The sequence below is a fragment of the Geotrypetes seraphini genome, chromosome 8 (assembly GCF_902459505.1).
Source record: "Geotrypetes seraphini chromosome 8, aGeoSer1.1, whole genome shotgun sequence".
Classification (NCBI taxonomy): Eukaryota; Metazoa; Chordata; class Amphibia; order Gymnophiona; family Dermophiidae; genus Geotrypetes; species Geotrypetes seraphini.
In genome coordinates this window covers 30,701,595-30,716,996 of record NC_047091.1, presented here as the reverse complement: position 1 = coordinate 30,716,996, position 15,402 = coordinate 30,701,595, and the positions used below count along the sequence as shown (strand labels likewise).

Sequence of the window (15,402 nt, the reverse complement as noted above, 5' to 3'; positions counted from 1 at the left end):
GGAAAATATTCCTATGGTTTTGCTTTATAAATAGGTAACGCACGGTCATTAAAACCCACAGTGGAGGCTGCTTAAAATAGCACCTTTGAAAACCCAAGCAGCTGAAGGGAATAAACCACCCAAATCATGTTGGAGAATAAAGATATAAGCTTGGGAAGTCTAACAGCTCATATTGTGGCAAAACGGGAGGTCTGGGTTAAGACCGAACGCCACAGAACTGTGCTTTGAGTCCAAAAGGGCAAGAGGCGGCATCAACCAGGGACTCTAGCATGGTAGGGCTGCCAATCAAAGTCCACATCCTCCGGTATTCCAGCCCCTCTCCTTCCCCATGTCTCACTTTTAGTAATTTGCCCGTGCGGAAGGCAAGCTTCTCCAGGAAATCCTCAGCATGCTCCCAAGACTCGATCTTGTAGGTCTTGCGGATGTATTCTGGCTTTGCTCTCTCCAGCACAGCCTCAATGTGGTCCGTGGGGCTCTGAATTTTCTCAACTTGAACCTAAAAGAACAAACGAGTGCGGTAAAATCATTTTGCAATTACTTTGGAAACCTGGAAATTCAATATCAGGGCTCACCGATCCCCACCAGCTGAATATCAAGCCTTAAGTTTTTGAACCTGGAGCAGTGGAAGGTCACGTGACTTGCCCAGAGTCACAAGTTTCTGCAATGGGAATTGAACTCTGTTCCCCAGGTTTTGAGCCCACTACGCTAATCATTAGGCTCCTCCCCCAAGGCTAATTTGAACTTACAAGACTATTTTCAAAGGAAAACTATATTTGCACTTTGGAAATCTGCCCCTTTTATCTGGAATTTATATTTCAGATGCCACAAAGTGACACAAACACAAACGATGAATGTCATTACAACACCCCAGTTTGTTCTGCCGTGCAATGATGGGCATGGCCAAAAAGAGACAATGCTTTGAAAACGTTACAGTACTTAATAGTCCCCATAACCCTGAAATGAAAAGCAGAATCGAAATGATTTAAGTGGCTCTGTCAAACTGTTTACACTCGCACTGAGATAATGAATGCAGGTCGTGAATGCTTGTTTTGATGAAAATGCCACGCTTTTGGAATCATCTGTGCTCATGTGTTTAAAAAAAAATCCCTTATCCTCACAAATATATGAAAGGTGGGGAGTGTGTGGCACAGTGGTTAGAGCTATAGCCTCAGCACCCTGAGGTTGTGGGTTCAAATCCCTTGCTGCTACCTTGTGACTCTGGGCAAGTCACTTAATCTCCTCATTGCCCCAGGTACACTATATAGTTTGAGTCCACCGGGAACAGATAGGGAAATACGATAAAGTACCTGAATGTAAAACCACTTAGGATATAAGTGGTACAGAAATTAAACAAAAGTCATGTACAAAAGCACCACTCCAGGCATGCCAGCTCCAGATTCAAATCTCTGGAAATGTGGAGATATTATAAACCTGTTCGGTACATACATAACTTTTCAATGTGTTGTTGAAATACTTACGACTCCTTTTAAGACAATTTCTGTCTCAGTGTCTCCCGAGGGATAAACCACACCAGGGCAGTCAATAAGGTAGATGCGACGCATCAGCGTGATATACTGCCAAACCTGTCAAGGACCAAACGGTTAGTTACAACTTCTGGAAAGATTTCACATGACCAGATTAAATTATAGTATACTTCTCCCTCTATATTTGTGGGGGGTTAGGGGCAGAGCTGGGTTCCGAACATGGAAAAATTGCAAATAACTTTTAGGGCCGGCTCTGATTCACCCCCCCCCCCGCCTCCCGGATCTATCCACACCGTACCTGGTGGCTTAGTGGTGAAGTGGGGCAGGAACAATCTTCCTGCCCCGTATACAGCCGTCAACAAAAATGGCTGTCGCGAGTTCCCGTGGTCTCAAGAGACTACAGTGGGAACTCATGGCAGCCATTTTTGTTGACGGCTCTGCACGGGGCAGGAGCGTAGGAAGACAGCTACTACCTCATTTCACCGCTAGGCCACCAGGTACGGTGTGGAGAGGTCCGGGAAGTAGGGGTGGGTCAGGGTTTAGAAACTCGTGAATAACTGAATTCGCGAGTCCTAAACCCGCAAATTTGGAGGGAGAAGTGTACTAAATTGCGCTTCCAAAATCCCCATCATTCCACGTGCTTGTTCCAAATTATTCTGCTCAAGAATGGTACAAATATTTGCCCCTCCTCTCTAGCACCCTTACTCTTAGAAGACAGTTTCCCCAATTAACTAAGTAGACTCTCAACGATCCAATGTAAATGGGACTGAGAGGTGTTAGATAATCAAAAAGTCAAGATAACACAGAAAAGTGGATAAAACAGAAATATATTGACTGTATGTTTCAAAAAAGTTTAAATCTGAATGCAACCAAGAATATTGCTGCTTTTTAACTAAATATAATTCCAGGAAAGAGATAATGGAAAATTAGGTTTCTACCTTCGATCATCTTCTTTCTGTTAGTGCCGGTAGGATTTCATATGTTAGGTGCTCACTGCGGGGACCGCTCCATTCAGGGACAGAGTATGCCTCGTCAAAAACATGGTCGATCAGTGATGAGGTTGGCTCTTATTGGTGGATTGGGGTATTATGACATCACAGTATTAGCTCAATTAGCCGAGACTGAAACCCTTCACACTATGGTGGTAAGTTATTGACATGGGCTACTGTTAAGTGAGTCTCTACTGTATGGCATTGTTTTTATCTTTATTATGTTTTTGGGTTCCTTTTATTTTTTACCTTGCAAACTCGCTTAGAAATTTGATAAGTGACTAAATCAAATTTTAATAAAAACTTGAACCATGGTGTAAGGAAAAAATGCGACCTCTTATACAGATTCAAAATACTTTAAAAATTATTTAAATATTTAGTATGAAATTTTAAAATACATCATCTAATGGGTTCTTTTCATTGAGCCAACAGCTCGGCGATGTCGAAAGCAGCATGAATGTGTCAAGGTTGAAGGAGGACACAGAGCACAAATTGTGAATTAACTAGGAGCTGAACTGTTTTGCGAGCTCAATGCGCTGGAGCTCCATCTTGTTGAGAAATAAAGTACAGTGGTATCTTGGATTACAAGCATAATCCGTTCCAGGAGCATGCTCGTAATCCAAAATGCTCGTTTATCAAAGCGAATTTCCCCATAGGAAATAATGGAAACTCGCTTTGATACGTTCTCACCCCCCCACACAAGGCCAGGGCGCTGTTTCCCCCCCCCCCCCCCGCATGATCCGGCACCCCCCGTGAGAACAGGCATCCCCCGCCCGACCAACTTTAACTCACCCCCACCGTCTGGCACCGGCACAAGAACCGCTCCCCCCCACTCGAATCGGCACCCCCCTCGAATCGGCACCCCCCCCCCGCGAGAACAGGAACCCCCCCGCCCGACCAACTTTAACTCACCCTCCCCTTTGGCACCGGCACGCAGCCCACAAGTGCCGGTGCCACTTGAAGATCTTCTTCTTCCCAGTCTCTGCCGGCTTTGAGCATGCATCTGCGCATGCTCAAGCTCTTCTAATTCTCCCTCTCGCCGAGATTCTCGGTAAGAGGGAGAATTAGAAGGGCTTGAGCATGCGCAGATGCATGCTCAAAGCCGGCAGACTGGGAAGAAGATCTTCAAGCGGCACCGGCACTTGTGGGCTGCGTGCCGGTGCCAAAGGGGGGGTGAGTTAAAGTTGGTCGGGCGGGGGGTTCCTTTTCTCGCGGGTGGGGGGTGCAGATTCGAGCGGGAGGGGGCCCTTTGCGAGCAGGGGGGAGTGATGCCGGTTATCGGGGGGTGCTCACAAATCGAGTCAACACTCGGTTTGCGAGACACGTTTTGCGAGAATGTTTTGCTCGTCTTGCAAAACACTCGTAAACCGGGTTACTCGCAAACCGAGGTTTGACTGTATCCAGAAATGTCTCAAATTTCAGGTAGAAATTTCTGCTGTAGTGGGATGTTTCTGGAACAAATGTTATGGGGTCCTGTTTTTTCCAGACACCCTATACAGTAATGTTCTGCATAGTTTCTGTCAATCTCCCTCATGACTATTCATTAAGGATATTCTGAAGACCCCTGTATTAAGCAGGTCTGCTCTGCATCAGAATCTACTGCACCTGTGTACATTTCACAGTTAGAGCAGCCACTGACATCTGCTTCAAGTTTCAGCAACTGACGGCTTCTGTGTATGCAGACACGAGGTGGTAGAGGATGAGAGACTTCTCACTGGCAGACATCATTAAAACCAAAAGAAAGGACAGCTGGCTTGATGGCAAGTGCTAAAGGTCCCCAATTTGATCCTACCATTGGACCTCTGCTCCCTGGGACTGGAAATGCTGGAGAGACAGCACTCACACATCCCTGGATGGGGAAAGAATTCTGATCATTGTTTTAGGGCGACACCCAGTGGCTAGATTTATGACTGCAGGCCCATGACCAAGGACTGTTGTTGCAATGATCAGACTCATTGTTTTAGGAGGGGAGATAACCACAGGGTGGGGGGTGGGGTGGAGGGAACTCGGGTAGCTGTGAATGATGTCTGAATGTACCAGGATCTCAGTCCAAAAAAGCAGGAAGACATTTCTAAATGAAAAAGAACTCCCGAGGCTCTGGCAGATCATTATAACTGTATCGGACATTTGCATGCGATGATCTCAGAGCAGAAAAGATGAGACACTGATGTCCACAAGCAAAACACACAAACAACAGACCAAGTGCATCAAGTGATTAAAGCAATAACATATTCTTCCACCATTCTGCTGCCCTCAATATTTCTCCTCTCTTCTCTCTCTTTATATACCTCTCAGAGAACTCCGTTCCTCAGCTAAGCCGCTCTTAGTTATACCCTTCTCCACTGCCAATTCCAGATTTCGTTCCTTTCATTTAGCTGCCCCCTATGTCTGGAATTAATTGCCCAAATTTGTCCGTCAAGCCCCTTCCCTTGTTTAAAACCCACCTTTTTGATATAGCCTTCAATGCTTAACCCTTTTCCTCTGCCCTCCAACCCAGCCAGCTGATTAACTCTTCCCCTTAACTGTATCCATGGCATCCTGTTTGTCTGTCTTTCATGTTTAGATTGTAAGCTCTTTCGAGCAGGGACTGTATTCTTTGTGACTTTGTAGAGCACTGTATACGTCTGGTAACGCTATAGAATTAATTCATAGTAGTAGTGTGAAGAATTTGTCTTTGGGAAGCAGAGCTGAGATTGTGATGTCATAATGCCTCATTCCACCAATCAGAGCCAACCTCCTCAGTGATGTCACAATGGCTTGATTGTCCTGTACTCCCCTCTGTCCTCCAACCCAGCCAGCAGATTAACCCTTTCCCTTAACTGTATCCATGACATCCAGTTTGTCTGTCTTGTCTGTTTAGATTGTAAGCTCTTTGGAGCAGGGACTTTTTTTGTGACTCTGTACAGCACTGCGTGCATCTGGTAGTGCTATAAAAATAATTAATAGCAGTAGTACTATATTTAATCAAAGCAAGACAGAATACAGCAGTGCCTGACATAGTCACGTTTCGCCCGAAGACATGCTGGGCACTACTATATTCATTCTTGCTTTGAGTAAATATCTGTTGCGTTCATTGCTTTGTGCACTTGGTCTGCTCTCCATTTGCTCTGTGTCTACAACAAGATCCCCAAATGTACACTTGCCTTGGTTTCGCCTGCAATGGGAGCCACGTTACAGACTTTCTTCGATCGTAGTGTGTTTATCACGGAGCTTTTCCCGACATTTGGATAGCCAATGAAGCCTACACTGATCTGCTTCTTGTCGGTGTGCAACTGCAGGAAACACAACATAACATAACTTTATTTTTGTATACCGCCACAATCAAAAGAATTCTAGGCAGTTCATACAAGAGAGAAAAACTGGACAATCAGCAAAGTACAATATTAAGATGAGAATACAGCATATTAACTAAAAAGACAATAAAAATTTAAGTAGAAGCATTCAAATTATTATATTAGGAATAAAAACATCAAATTAAGAGATAAATTTATCAAATAATACTGTTAATTTCTTTTCGGAAGGCGCCAGAAAATAATATGGCTCCGCTAATATAGTTACCCAACCAGGACTGTTGTTTACTTGCTTGAAATGCAAGCATCCTGTCTAAAAAAGCCCTAACTTTACAGCCTAAAATCTTCGGGTATGCAAATAAGTTACAATTCCTGGTTACCCTCAAAGGAAATGAAATAACAGGTAGGTAGGGGCCAATCTCCAAACCAACTTTAAACATTACTCGTGCTTCCACTGGCAACCAGTGTAATAATTAATCATAGGGGCTGATATTTTCGCTTTTCTTCAGCCCACATATCAGGCGAACAGCAGAAAAGCTGAATTTGCACAAGAAGATGCCGGTAAAATTCTGATAAGGGCCGAAAAATGAATCAGTGAACAGTATTTACCTTCCCAAACTGTCGTAAGAGTTGTATGAAAGCACCTTTCCCGAAGGGATTCGTGAGGCTGGCGTGGAAAGCAAGTGTAGGATATTCTTGGGACAGGATAGCAACCCAGCGTCTCTAGAAATAAAAATCAGTTACGATAATTATGATAAATTCTGAGGAAAATCACCCACTTGTTACCATTAACATTCATTATGAAGAGTTCTCAGTAGCATGCCATGGAGGAGACCTGACTAGCGACACCTACTGGTGAGACTCAGGATGCAGGCATACCAGGCTAAGAAGGAAGCTGCTGTCTGTGGGCCCTTATTAAGGGCTGATGATAAAATAACTGGGTTCTAGAGGGGAAGAGAAGGGTGTGTGGTCAAGAAAAATTCTCAGCAGCTGTGACATGCCAGCTTTGCATCTCCACCTCCCCCCCAAACCTTGTCATGGTGATAGCAAATGAGAATGGAGTATGGTGGAAAACAAACCAGGCAGAGAGATGGAAGAGAAGATTTCTGCTTTTATTTTTCTTTAAAAGTGAAGAGAGTGTTCCAACATATCTACAAAACACTTCCACTTAACCTGAATGACCCAATAAATAAAATAAAAATAAATAAAAACAAAGGAACCACAATGGTTCAAAACCAACAAGCCAAGGAATTTAAACTTTCTCAAATATGACAATGCATGTTTGGACTATTATTTCTTTAAATCCAAAAAACAATCCACCACGAAGGCTTTTGTTACCAGCTAAACTCAATTAGTACGAGCTAATGCAAAGCAGGTTTCTCTCAGTGACTGCAGAGGTCAGACGATCCCTCATCCTAATATGCACCACTTAAACGAAAAATTATTTGATCTTCAGTGCCAAGAACCTCACATGTCACAGGCATGATGGACAGAAACCAATTCCCCAAACCAAGTAGCTGAAGCGCCTAATTCAACCTGCACTTTCATACATTTTGACAGGACACCGGCCACCCTGAAAAATGCACCCCGTAACTTTCAGGCCAAAAGAAATAAAGATTCCAACATGCCCACAGGTCAGTCATATTTACACAACTTTGAACCAGCTGGCTCTGCTTTTGCACAGAGATTCAATCTCTTCCAGCTTCCAGAAAGCAAAAAATATCCACAATAATAAAAATTCTATGAGGCACATTGTGCATAAAACAATGCATTCAAAAGGTTAAGCAAGGTCATACTTACTGTGACCCAGGTAGGGACAAGGTCACATTTGTTGAGGACAAACACTAAATGTTTCCACGGCTTCTCCTTCTTAAGGTAGCTCTCTATGTGAGGGGAGCGGGTACCCATTGGATCTCTAGTGTCAAGAACTTGGATAACAACATCAGAAGAGTCAACCACCTGCAAAGTCAAGGAATGTGGATTATGAGAAACAGGGACCTTGAATCTTATTTTATTAAGTTACTCTCAAACAGGGGTTCTCAACCCAGTCCTAGGGACATGCCAACCAACCTGGGTTTTAAGATAGTAACATAGTAAATGACGGCAGATAAAGACCTGAATGGTCCATCCAGTCTGCCCATTAGTTATACCCATTAAAAATACATGATTAGATTAACTTGTCTCTTCTTTGCTATTTCTGGGTCATAGACTGTAAAGTCCACCTGGTATTGTCCTAGGTTCCAAACGCTGAAGTTAACATCTAATCAAGCCATTGTGACATCACTGCTGAGGTTGGCTCTTAGGCATTGGTGGAATGAGGCATTATGACATCACAATCTTAGCTCTGGAATGTTGCTACTCTTTGGGTTTCAGGTATTTCTGTGCCATAGACTGTGAAGTCCACCTGGTAGTTTCCAAATGCTGAAGTTGCTGTCCAAGCTCACTCCAGCCTATCCAACCATCTCGTTGTTTGCAGGATATCTACCATAAAGTCTGGCCAGTAACATCCTCCTGTTCCATATTAGTGGAGTTCCCATCGATGCCCTCCCCAGCCTAATCCTACACCAAATCATCATATATGGGACAAAAACTGTGCAAGTCTGTCCAATGTCGGCCTTAGTTCTTTAATTTACAACCTTCATTTTCTAATTAGAGATCCTCTATTTTTATCCCATGCTTTTTTTAATTCAATCACCATTTTCCTCTCCACCTCTTCCCTCGGAAGGGCATTCCTAGCATCCACTACCCTCTCCGTGAAAAATAATTTCCTAACATTGCTTCTGAGTCTTCCTCCCCTCAACCTCAAATTATGCCCTCTAGTTTTACCATTTTCTCTTCTCTGGAAAAGATTTGGTTCTTTATTAATACCTTTCAAGTATCATATCTCCCCTGTCCCTCCTCTCCTCCAGAGTATACATAGTTAGGTCTTCCAGTCTCTTCCCATTCTTCTTTTGGTTCAAACCCCTTACCATTTTCGTCGCCTTCCTCTGGATCGCTTCAAGTCTTTTTATATCCTTCACCAGATACGGTCTCCAAAACTGAACACAATACTCCAAGTCCGATATCCACAATGAATTTATTTACAAATTTAGAGTCCACAAATCCAACAATTCTATGCGGATAAAATAAAAATAAAAATCACAAAAAACATAATACTTACAATAAACCAAACAGTACATCAAAACAATAACCATTAAAATACAATTCACTGGAGCCAATGGCAACATGTTCTCTCACTAATAAAACACGCCAGTATCATTAAACAACATTAAAGATTAACTCACAGAACTTCCTAGAAAATCATGAATATTAAACTTTCTGACAGATACCGAGCAAAAAAAATGACAAAATGCACTTGCTCATGTTGCACAAGTTTGTGCAAACAAAACCGTTTTTAACCCCTTCTTGAACTGCAACACCCTCGAGGCTTGCCTTAATTCCAAGGGGTAACGTATTCCAGCAAATTGGCCCCTGCGCTGATAACATAGTTTTGCGATACCCAGATAAGGCGCTCTCTAAAGTTAAAAGGGGATAGACTCCCTACGAATGTAAGGAAGTCCTTCTTCACCCAGAGAGTGGTAGACATCTGGAATGTTCTTTCAGAGGCTATTATAGGGGAAAACACCCTTCAGGGACTCAAGACAAAGTTAGACAAGTTCCTGCTGAACAAGGACGTACGCAGGTAAGGCTAGACTCTAGTAGGGCACTGGTCTTTGACCTAAGGGTCGCCGCGTGAGCGGACTGCTGGGCACGATGGACCACGGGTCTGACCCAGCAGCGGCAAATCTTATGTTATTATAACCTCACTGCACTCAAAGGAGGTGCATTCCAAACGCTGCTTATCCAAAGTCCTCCTTGGACGATCAAAATGAAACGATGATTGCAACACCATAGGACAATCATCATTCAAAAGGCGAAAATGACCCAGAGAACCTTAAATTCAATGCGCACTCTAATTGGTAGCCAATGTAATTCCCTCAGGACCGGGGTGATATGATCAGATCTCAAGACGTACAATAATGCACGCAGAAGAAGCATTCTGAGCATGTTACAAAGCCTTAACAACGTACTTAGGCAGCCCCAAATACAAAGCATTGCAATAATCAAATACATAGAAACATAGAAGATGACGGCAGAAAAGGGCTACAGCCCATCAAGTCTGCCCACTCTGCTTACCCACCCCCTGTCTAGAAACATAGAAGATGACGGCAGAAAAGGGCCACAGCCCATCAAGTCTGCCCACCCCAACAACCCTACCCCCTTGAATTTACCCCCCTAGAGATCCTACATGTGTATCCCATTTCCTTTTAAAATCCTTCACGCTGATGGCCTGAATCACCTGAGGTGGAAGTTCATTCCAATGATCGACCACTTCCTGGTGTCGCCATGAAATTTCCCACCCCTGATTTTCAGCGGATGGCCTCTTGTGGCAGAGGGGCCTTTAAAAAAGAAGATATCATCTTCCACCTCAATACGGCCGGTGATATATTTAAACGTCTCTATCATGTCTCCTCTCTCTCTACGTTCTTCAAGTGAATATAGCTGCAATTTATTCAGCCTTTCTTCATACGGGAGGTCTTTGAGTCCCGAGACCATTTTGGTGGCCATTCTTTGAACTGACTCAACTCTCAGCACATCCTTTTGGTAATGTGGCCTCCAGAATTGTACACAATATTCCAGATGAGGCCTCACCATGGATCTGTACAATGGCATTATAACTTCGGGCTTCCGGCTGATAAAACTTCTTTGGATGCAACCCATCATTTGTCTTGCCTTTGATGAAGCCTTCTCCACTTGATTGGCAGTCTTCATGTCTTCGCTAATGATCACCCCCAATGACCTAATGACCCAATTTCCTTATCTTGACCCTCGTAGGGATCCCACATGGGTATCCCATTTATTCTTTAAGTCTGGCAAGCTGTCTGCCTCGATCACCTGCACTGGAAGCTTGTTCCAATGATCAACCACTCTCTCTGTGAAGAAATACTTTGTGGTGTCGCCATGAAATTTTCCGCCCCTGAGTTTGAGCGGGTGCCCTCTTGTGGCCGAGGGTCCCTTGAGAAAGAAAATATCATCTTCCACTTCGACACGTCCCGTGAGGTACTTAAATGTTTCCCCTCTTCCTACGTTCCTCGAGAGTGTAGAGCTGCAATTTGTTCAGTCTCTCTTTGTACGAGAGACCCTTGAGCCCCGAGATCATCCTGGTGGCCGTCCGCTGAACCGATTCAATTCTGCGCACATCTTTACTGTAATGTGGCCTCCAGAATTGCACACAGTACTCCAGATGAGGTCTCACCATGGCCCTGTACAACGGCATTATAACTTCAGGCTTTCGGCTGACGAAACTTCTATTGATGCAACCCAATATCTGCCTTGCCTTAGATGAAGCCTTCTCCACTTGATTGGCAATTTTCATGTCTGCACTGATGATTACTCCTAAATCTCATTCTGCTGAAGTCCTAGTTAAAGTTTCTCCGTTCAAGAAGTACGTCCTGCATGGATTTCCGCTTCCGAGGTGCATGACCTTACATTTCTTAGCATTGAAGCCTAGCTGCCAGGTTGAGGACCAACTTTCCAATGTAAGCAGGTCCTGCGCCATATAATTCTGTAAACTGCATTCACTTACTATATTACATAGTTTGGCGTCATCGGCGAATAGTGTTATTTTACCTTGAAGCCCTTGAGTCAAATCCCCTATGAATATGTTGAAAAGGAGTCAATTGCATCACATTTCTAAAATTATCTACAGACAGAAAATCTCTTAATCTATGCAACAATCTTAACGTAAAAGATTGCTTGCGACACCACCAATTTTATTTCCGGCTTAAATCAGTGTTTTTCAACTCGGTCCTGGAGTATCCCCTTGCCAGTCAGGTTTTCAGGATATCTACAATGAATATGCATGAAATAAATTTGCATACAGTAGAGGCAGTATATGCAAATCAAGTTTATGCATATTCATTTCGATAGCCTGAAAACCCGACTGGCAAGGGGGATTCTCCAGGACCGAGTTGAGAAACATTGGCTTAAATGATAAAGCTGAGTCCAGAATTAGAGTAAACCCCTGCAAATTTGCAGACTCAAGTCTTTCGTGGTATTTTCTGACCGCCTCTTCCGGGAACTAAAGTCAGGCTACACCAGGGATCTCAAAGTCCCTCCTTGAGGGCCGCAATCCAGTCGGGTGTTCAGGATTTCCCCAATGAATATGCATGAAATCTATGTGCATGCACTGCTTTCAATGCATATTCATTGGGGAAATCCTGAAAACCCGACTGGATTGCGGCCCTCAAGGAGGGACTTTGAGATCCCTGGTGTAGCCTGACTTTAGTTCCCGGAAGAGGTGATCAGAAAATACTAAGAACGATCCTGCACCCGATTTTCAGCACCCGCCGCTGCCCCTGCAGCCCTCTCCTGCCTCTGATCCGCTCCTAAAGCGCATTTGCGGTTTTTTGAAGTTTGCAGGTGCTCCTGGAACGGAACCCCCGTAAATTTCGGGGCAGTACTGTACACCCAAATAGCTATACTGCTGAAGTACTGAAACCAGCACTTTGCAAGAGAGAGATCTCCATGTTTTGCCTCCTTGGTATACTAATCTATCTCACCATATTCATTGTGGATATCCTAAAAACCTGACTGGTTGGGAGGGTCTCGAGGAATGGCTTGAGAATCATGGCTCTAGGGTACTTCAAGAAATGTTTTGTTCCATATATACATCACTTTCAAGACACAGAGGTAAAGAAATAGTTAAAGACCATTTCTAGATGCCGGGTCAGTCCCACCCACAACTCAAGCTGCTGTGACATTTTAAGAGCCATTTTAAGACACTTTACAGGTGGAAAATGCCATCTCAAGTTACCCCTTTAGTATCTAGGGCAGGGGTGTGAAAGTCCCTCCTCGAGGGCTGCAATCCAGTCGAGTTTTCAGGATTTCCCCAATGAATATGCACGAGATTTATTAGCACACCATGAAAGCAGTGCATGCAAATAGATGTCATGAATATTCATTGGGGAAATCCTGAAAACCCAACTGGATTGCGGCCCTCGAGGAGGGACTTTGACACCCCCGATCTAGGGGAAAATGTTGTCTTAGTGAGCTTCTTTCTGTCTGAGGAGTTCAGCAATGCATCATTCAACAATTCTCCCCTTCCCTTCTCCTTATGAGCTACCATAATATCCATGTAGGGCACCAGTAGTTGATTCGGCTCTGGGGAAAGTCTTTGTGGTAACTTTTAGCAGCAGCATTTACCCATGGAATAAAAAGAGGGGAGAGGGGAGGGAAAGAGAGAGAGATATGTCACATACCTTGTACAACTCGCCCCAGATCCTTTTGGACTGGCCCTTCTTATAGATCTCCTCTCTAGCTTCATTTCTAAGCAAAGCACAAGAGATGATATCAGAATTCTATGGGCTGAAGTTTAAAGGTCTCACCAAGATTTAGGTTTTACTCGCCACTTAACCAGGAGAGTCTCAAAGGCCCAGATTCTTTAACCAGTGCCTATGTGGGCGGCGGCCTTAAAAGCGGCTGCCGATAGCATGTCAATCACTCGACAGTGCCGGTTACAGAATCACGGCTGAAATGTGGGCCAGGAAAATCCTGGCCTACATTTCAGCTGCCTATGCCGCCTAAAGCCAGCCTGCAGCAGCCATAAGCTGATCGCAGCAGGGGAAGTTATCCCCGATCAGCTGAGCCAGCAGGACTCCCCGAAACCGTAGCTTCGGAGAGTACCGCCGGCTCAGCTGATCAGGGGAAAATATCCCTGCTGCTATCAGCTGAGCACCTACGGCAAGGGATCCCCCGACAGACATCGGTCACTCCCTCCTGTGCTCCCTTTCCGACTTTGTACCTCACTCCAGTGTCCTCAGTAACCAGATCCCGATCTTTCTCCTGGCTGTAACCCTCCGCAGATGTCTCGGCAAGCTCCGCCAGGCCCACAAGGTCGCATGCAGTTAGGTTAGGCCTCTTCCGCTGAGATTTCGGGCCAAAAGTGGTTTCAAAAGTCTCCGTGTCTAGGATATGCACTTTGGCATTCTGTGGAGACAGAAAACAAGGTGTTTCCAAATTTCTCATTTTTAGAGTACCTCACCAAAAAAACCAAACAAACCCCAAGACCCAACTAGATAACTTTTAAAGCTCTTTTTTTTTTTAATAAGGAAGGAACAAACACCATAAGCTCCCTTTGTTTTGAATTTCTCCGACATGAGGGTAACTTTCGAATCTGGATGCCTGGAATTATGTTTTCACTTTCTTAAATGGTAACTGAACCTCTGTTTGCACATCCTGACATCAGGTCCTTTTCTCTTTCCTAAATTACCATGATTTTAGCATTTTGCAGGAACAGCAAAACCCTTGGGGGCCACTGGCTACCTACTTAAAGCTCATCCATGACAGAAGACAGGATAGTGTTTCTCACCCGTCACCGAGCTGCTTAGTCTGTGGACGGGGCTGTCTCTTTTCAGCCCACCAGACGCATTTCTCCTGTCAGCGCCGAAAAAGGCTTGGCAAATATTTCCAAAGAAATGGCCACATAAATCCAAACACCATGGCAACAAAGTCTAAACAATCCACAGCAAGGGAAGGCCTGCTGCCAAAACCCAGTGCCCTGTCTACTTTATCAGCGACTGACATCCAGCAGAATCTCAGCTGTAACAACAACAAACTCGCTATCTTTGCTCTCCATCTTCCTTTGTTTTTCCAGTCAAGGCGCAAACCCCGCCAAATGTCCAGATTTGTCATGGGGGAGAGAAGCTGGGGCTGGTTTTGTGAACACAATTCCTTTGTAAGCTGAGCCACCATAACAACTTTCATGGACTTTGTTCATGGATGAAGGACCGACTCGCTCGAGAAATGCTTTTTTTCATTTCCAGATAACTGTGCTAGGCTCAGCCCATGCCATTATTAAATGCACATGAAAACAGACGAGCTGGATGCCTAAAATACCAGTCTTTGTGATTAAAGGAATGAACCTTGACGTTTACCGACTACAGGAATTTTGGACCACGGATGAAAGGCATTAGCCACACATCGGGAGCCGCCAGTCGGCCTGTTCTTGGTTTTCTGCACTGTTTGAGGGATCGCAGAGACAAAATCTGACAACAAATAAAGAATATTAGGCCCCAGAGGCGTAGTAAGGGGGGGAGGGTGGTCTGCCCCGGGCGCCGCCATGGTGCGGGCACCAGCTCCCCTCATCCTCCCTGCCGCATGGTCCCCCCCTTCCATGATGTTTTCCGCCAGGAGCAACAATTTCAACGTCCTCCTCATGACCGTATCGGCTCCCGCCGACGTGACTTCTGGGTGCCGCACAAAGGAAGCGACGTCAAAGGGAGAGCCGACGCGGTCGCGAGGAGCACGATGAGGTGGTTGCTCGCACAATGAACAGAGGTATGGGGGAAGGAGCAGTGGCGGGAAAATGAGGGAGGGGCACCATCGCCCTCGCTGCGCCACTTTTAGGCCCATTGATTCTGACATTCCCTTCAGTTCATTTTAACCAGGAATCCCCTGGGCTTATTCAAGTTTATTAGGATTTATATACCGCCTATCAAGGTTATCTAAACGGTTTTACAATCAGGTACTCAAGCATTTTCCCTCTCTGTCCCGGTGGGCTCACAATCTATCTAATGTACCTGGGGCTACGGAGGATTA

At 44.7% G+C, this 15,402-nt stretch overlaps 1 protein-coding gene across 1 annotated transcript in view; it reads right to left on the bottom strand.

The window, feature by feature from the left end:
* Positions 1-15,402, bottom strand: part of GNL2 (G protein nucleolar 2) — a 39,635-nt gene that overhangs the window by 9,513 nt on the left and 14,720 nt on the right. Inside the window, exons 5-11 of the mRNA XM_033954962.1 lie at positions 13,607-13,791; positions 13,065-13,131; positions 7,564-7,722; positions 6,373-6,486; positions 5,617-5,745; positions 1,479-1,583; positions 338-496 (exon numbers count right to left, since the gene is read on the bottom strand). Of these exons, the coding sequence (XP_033810853.1) occupies positions 338-496; positions 1,479-1,583; positions 5,617-5,745; positions 6,373-6,486; positions 7,564-7,722; positions 13,065-13,131; positions 13,607-13,791 (918 nt within the window). The remainder of the gene's footprint in view (positions 1-337; positions 497-1,478; positions 1,584-5,616; positions 5,746-6,372; positions 6,487-7,563; positions 7,723-13,064; positions 13,132-13,606; positions 13,792-15,402) is intronic.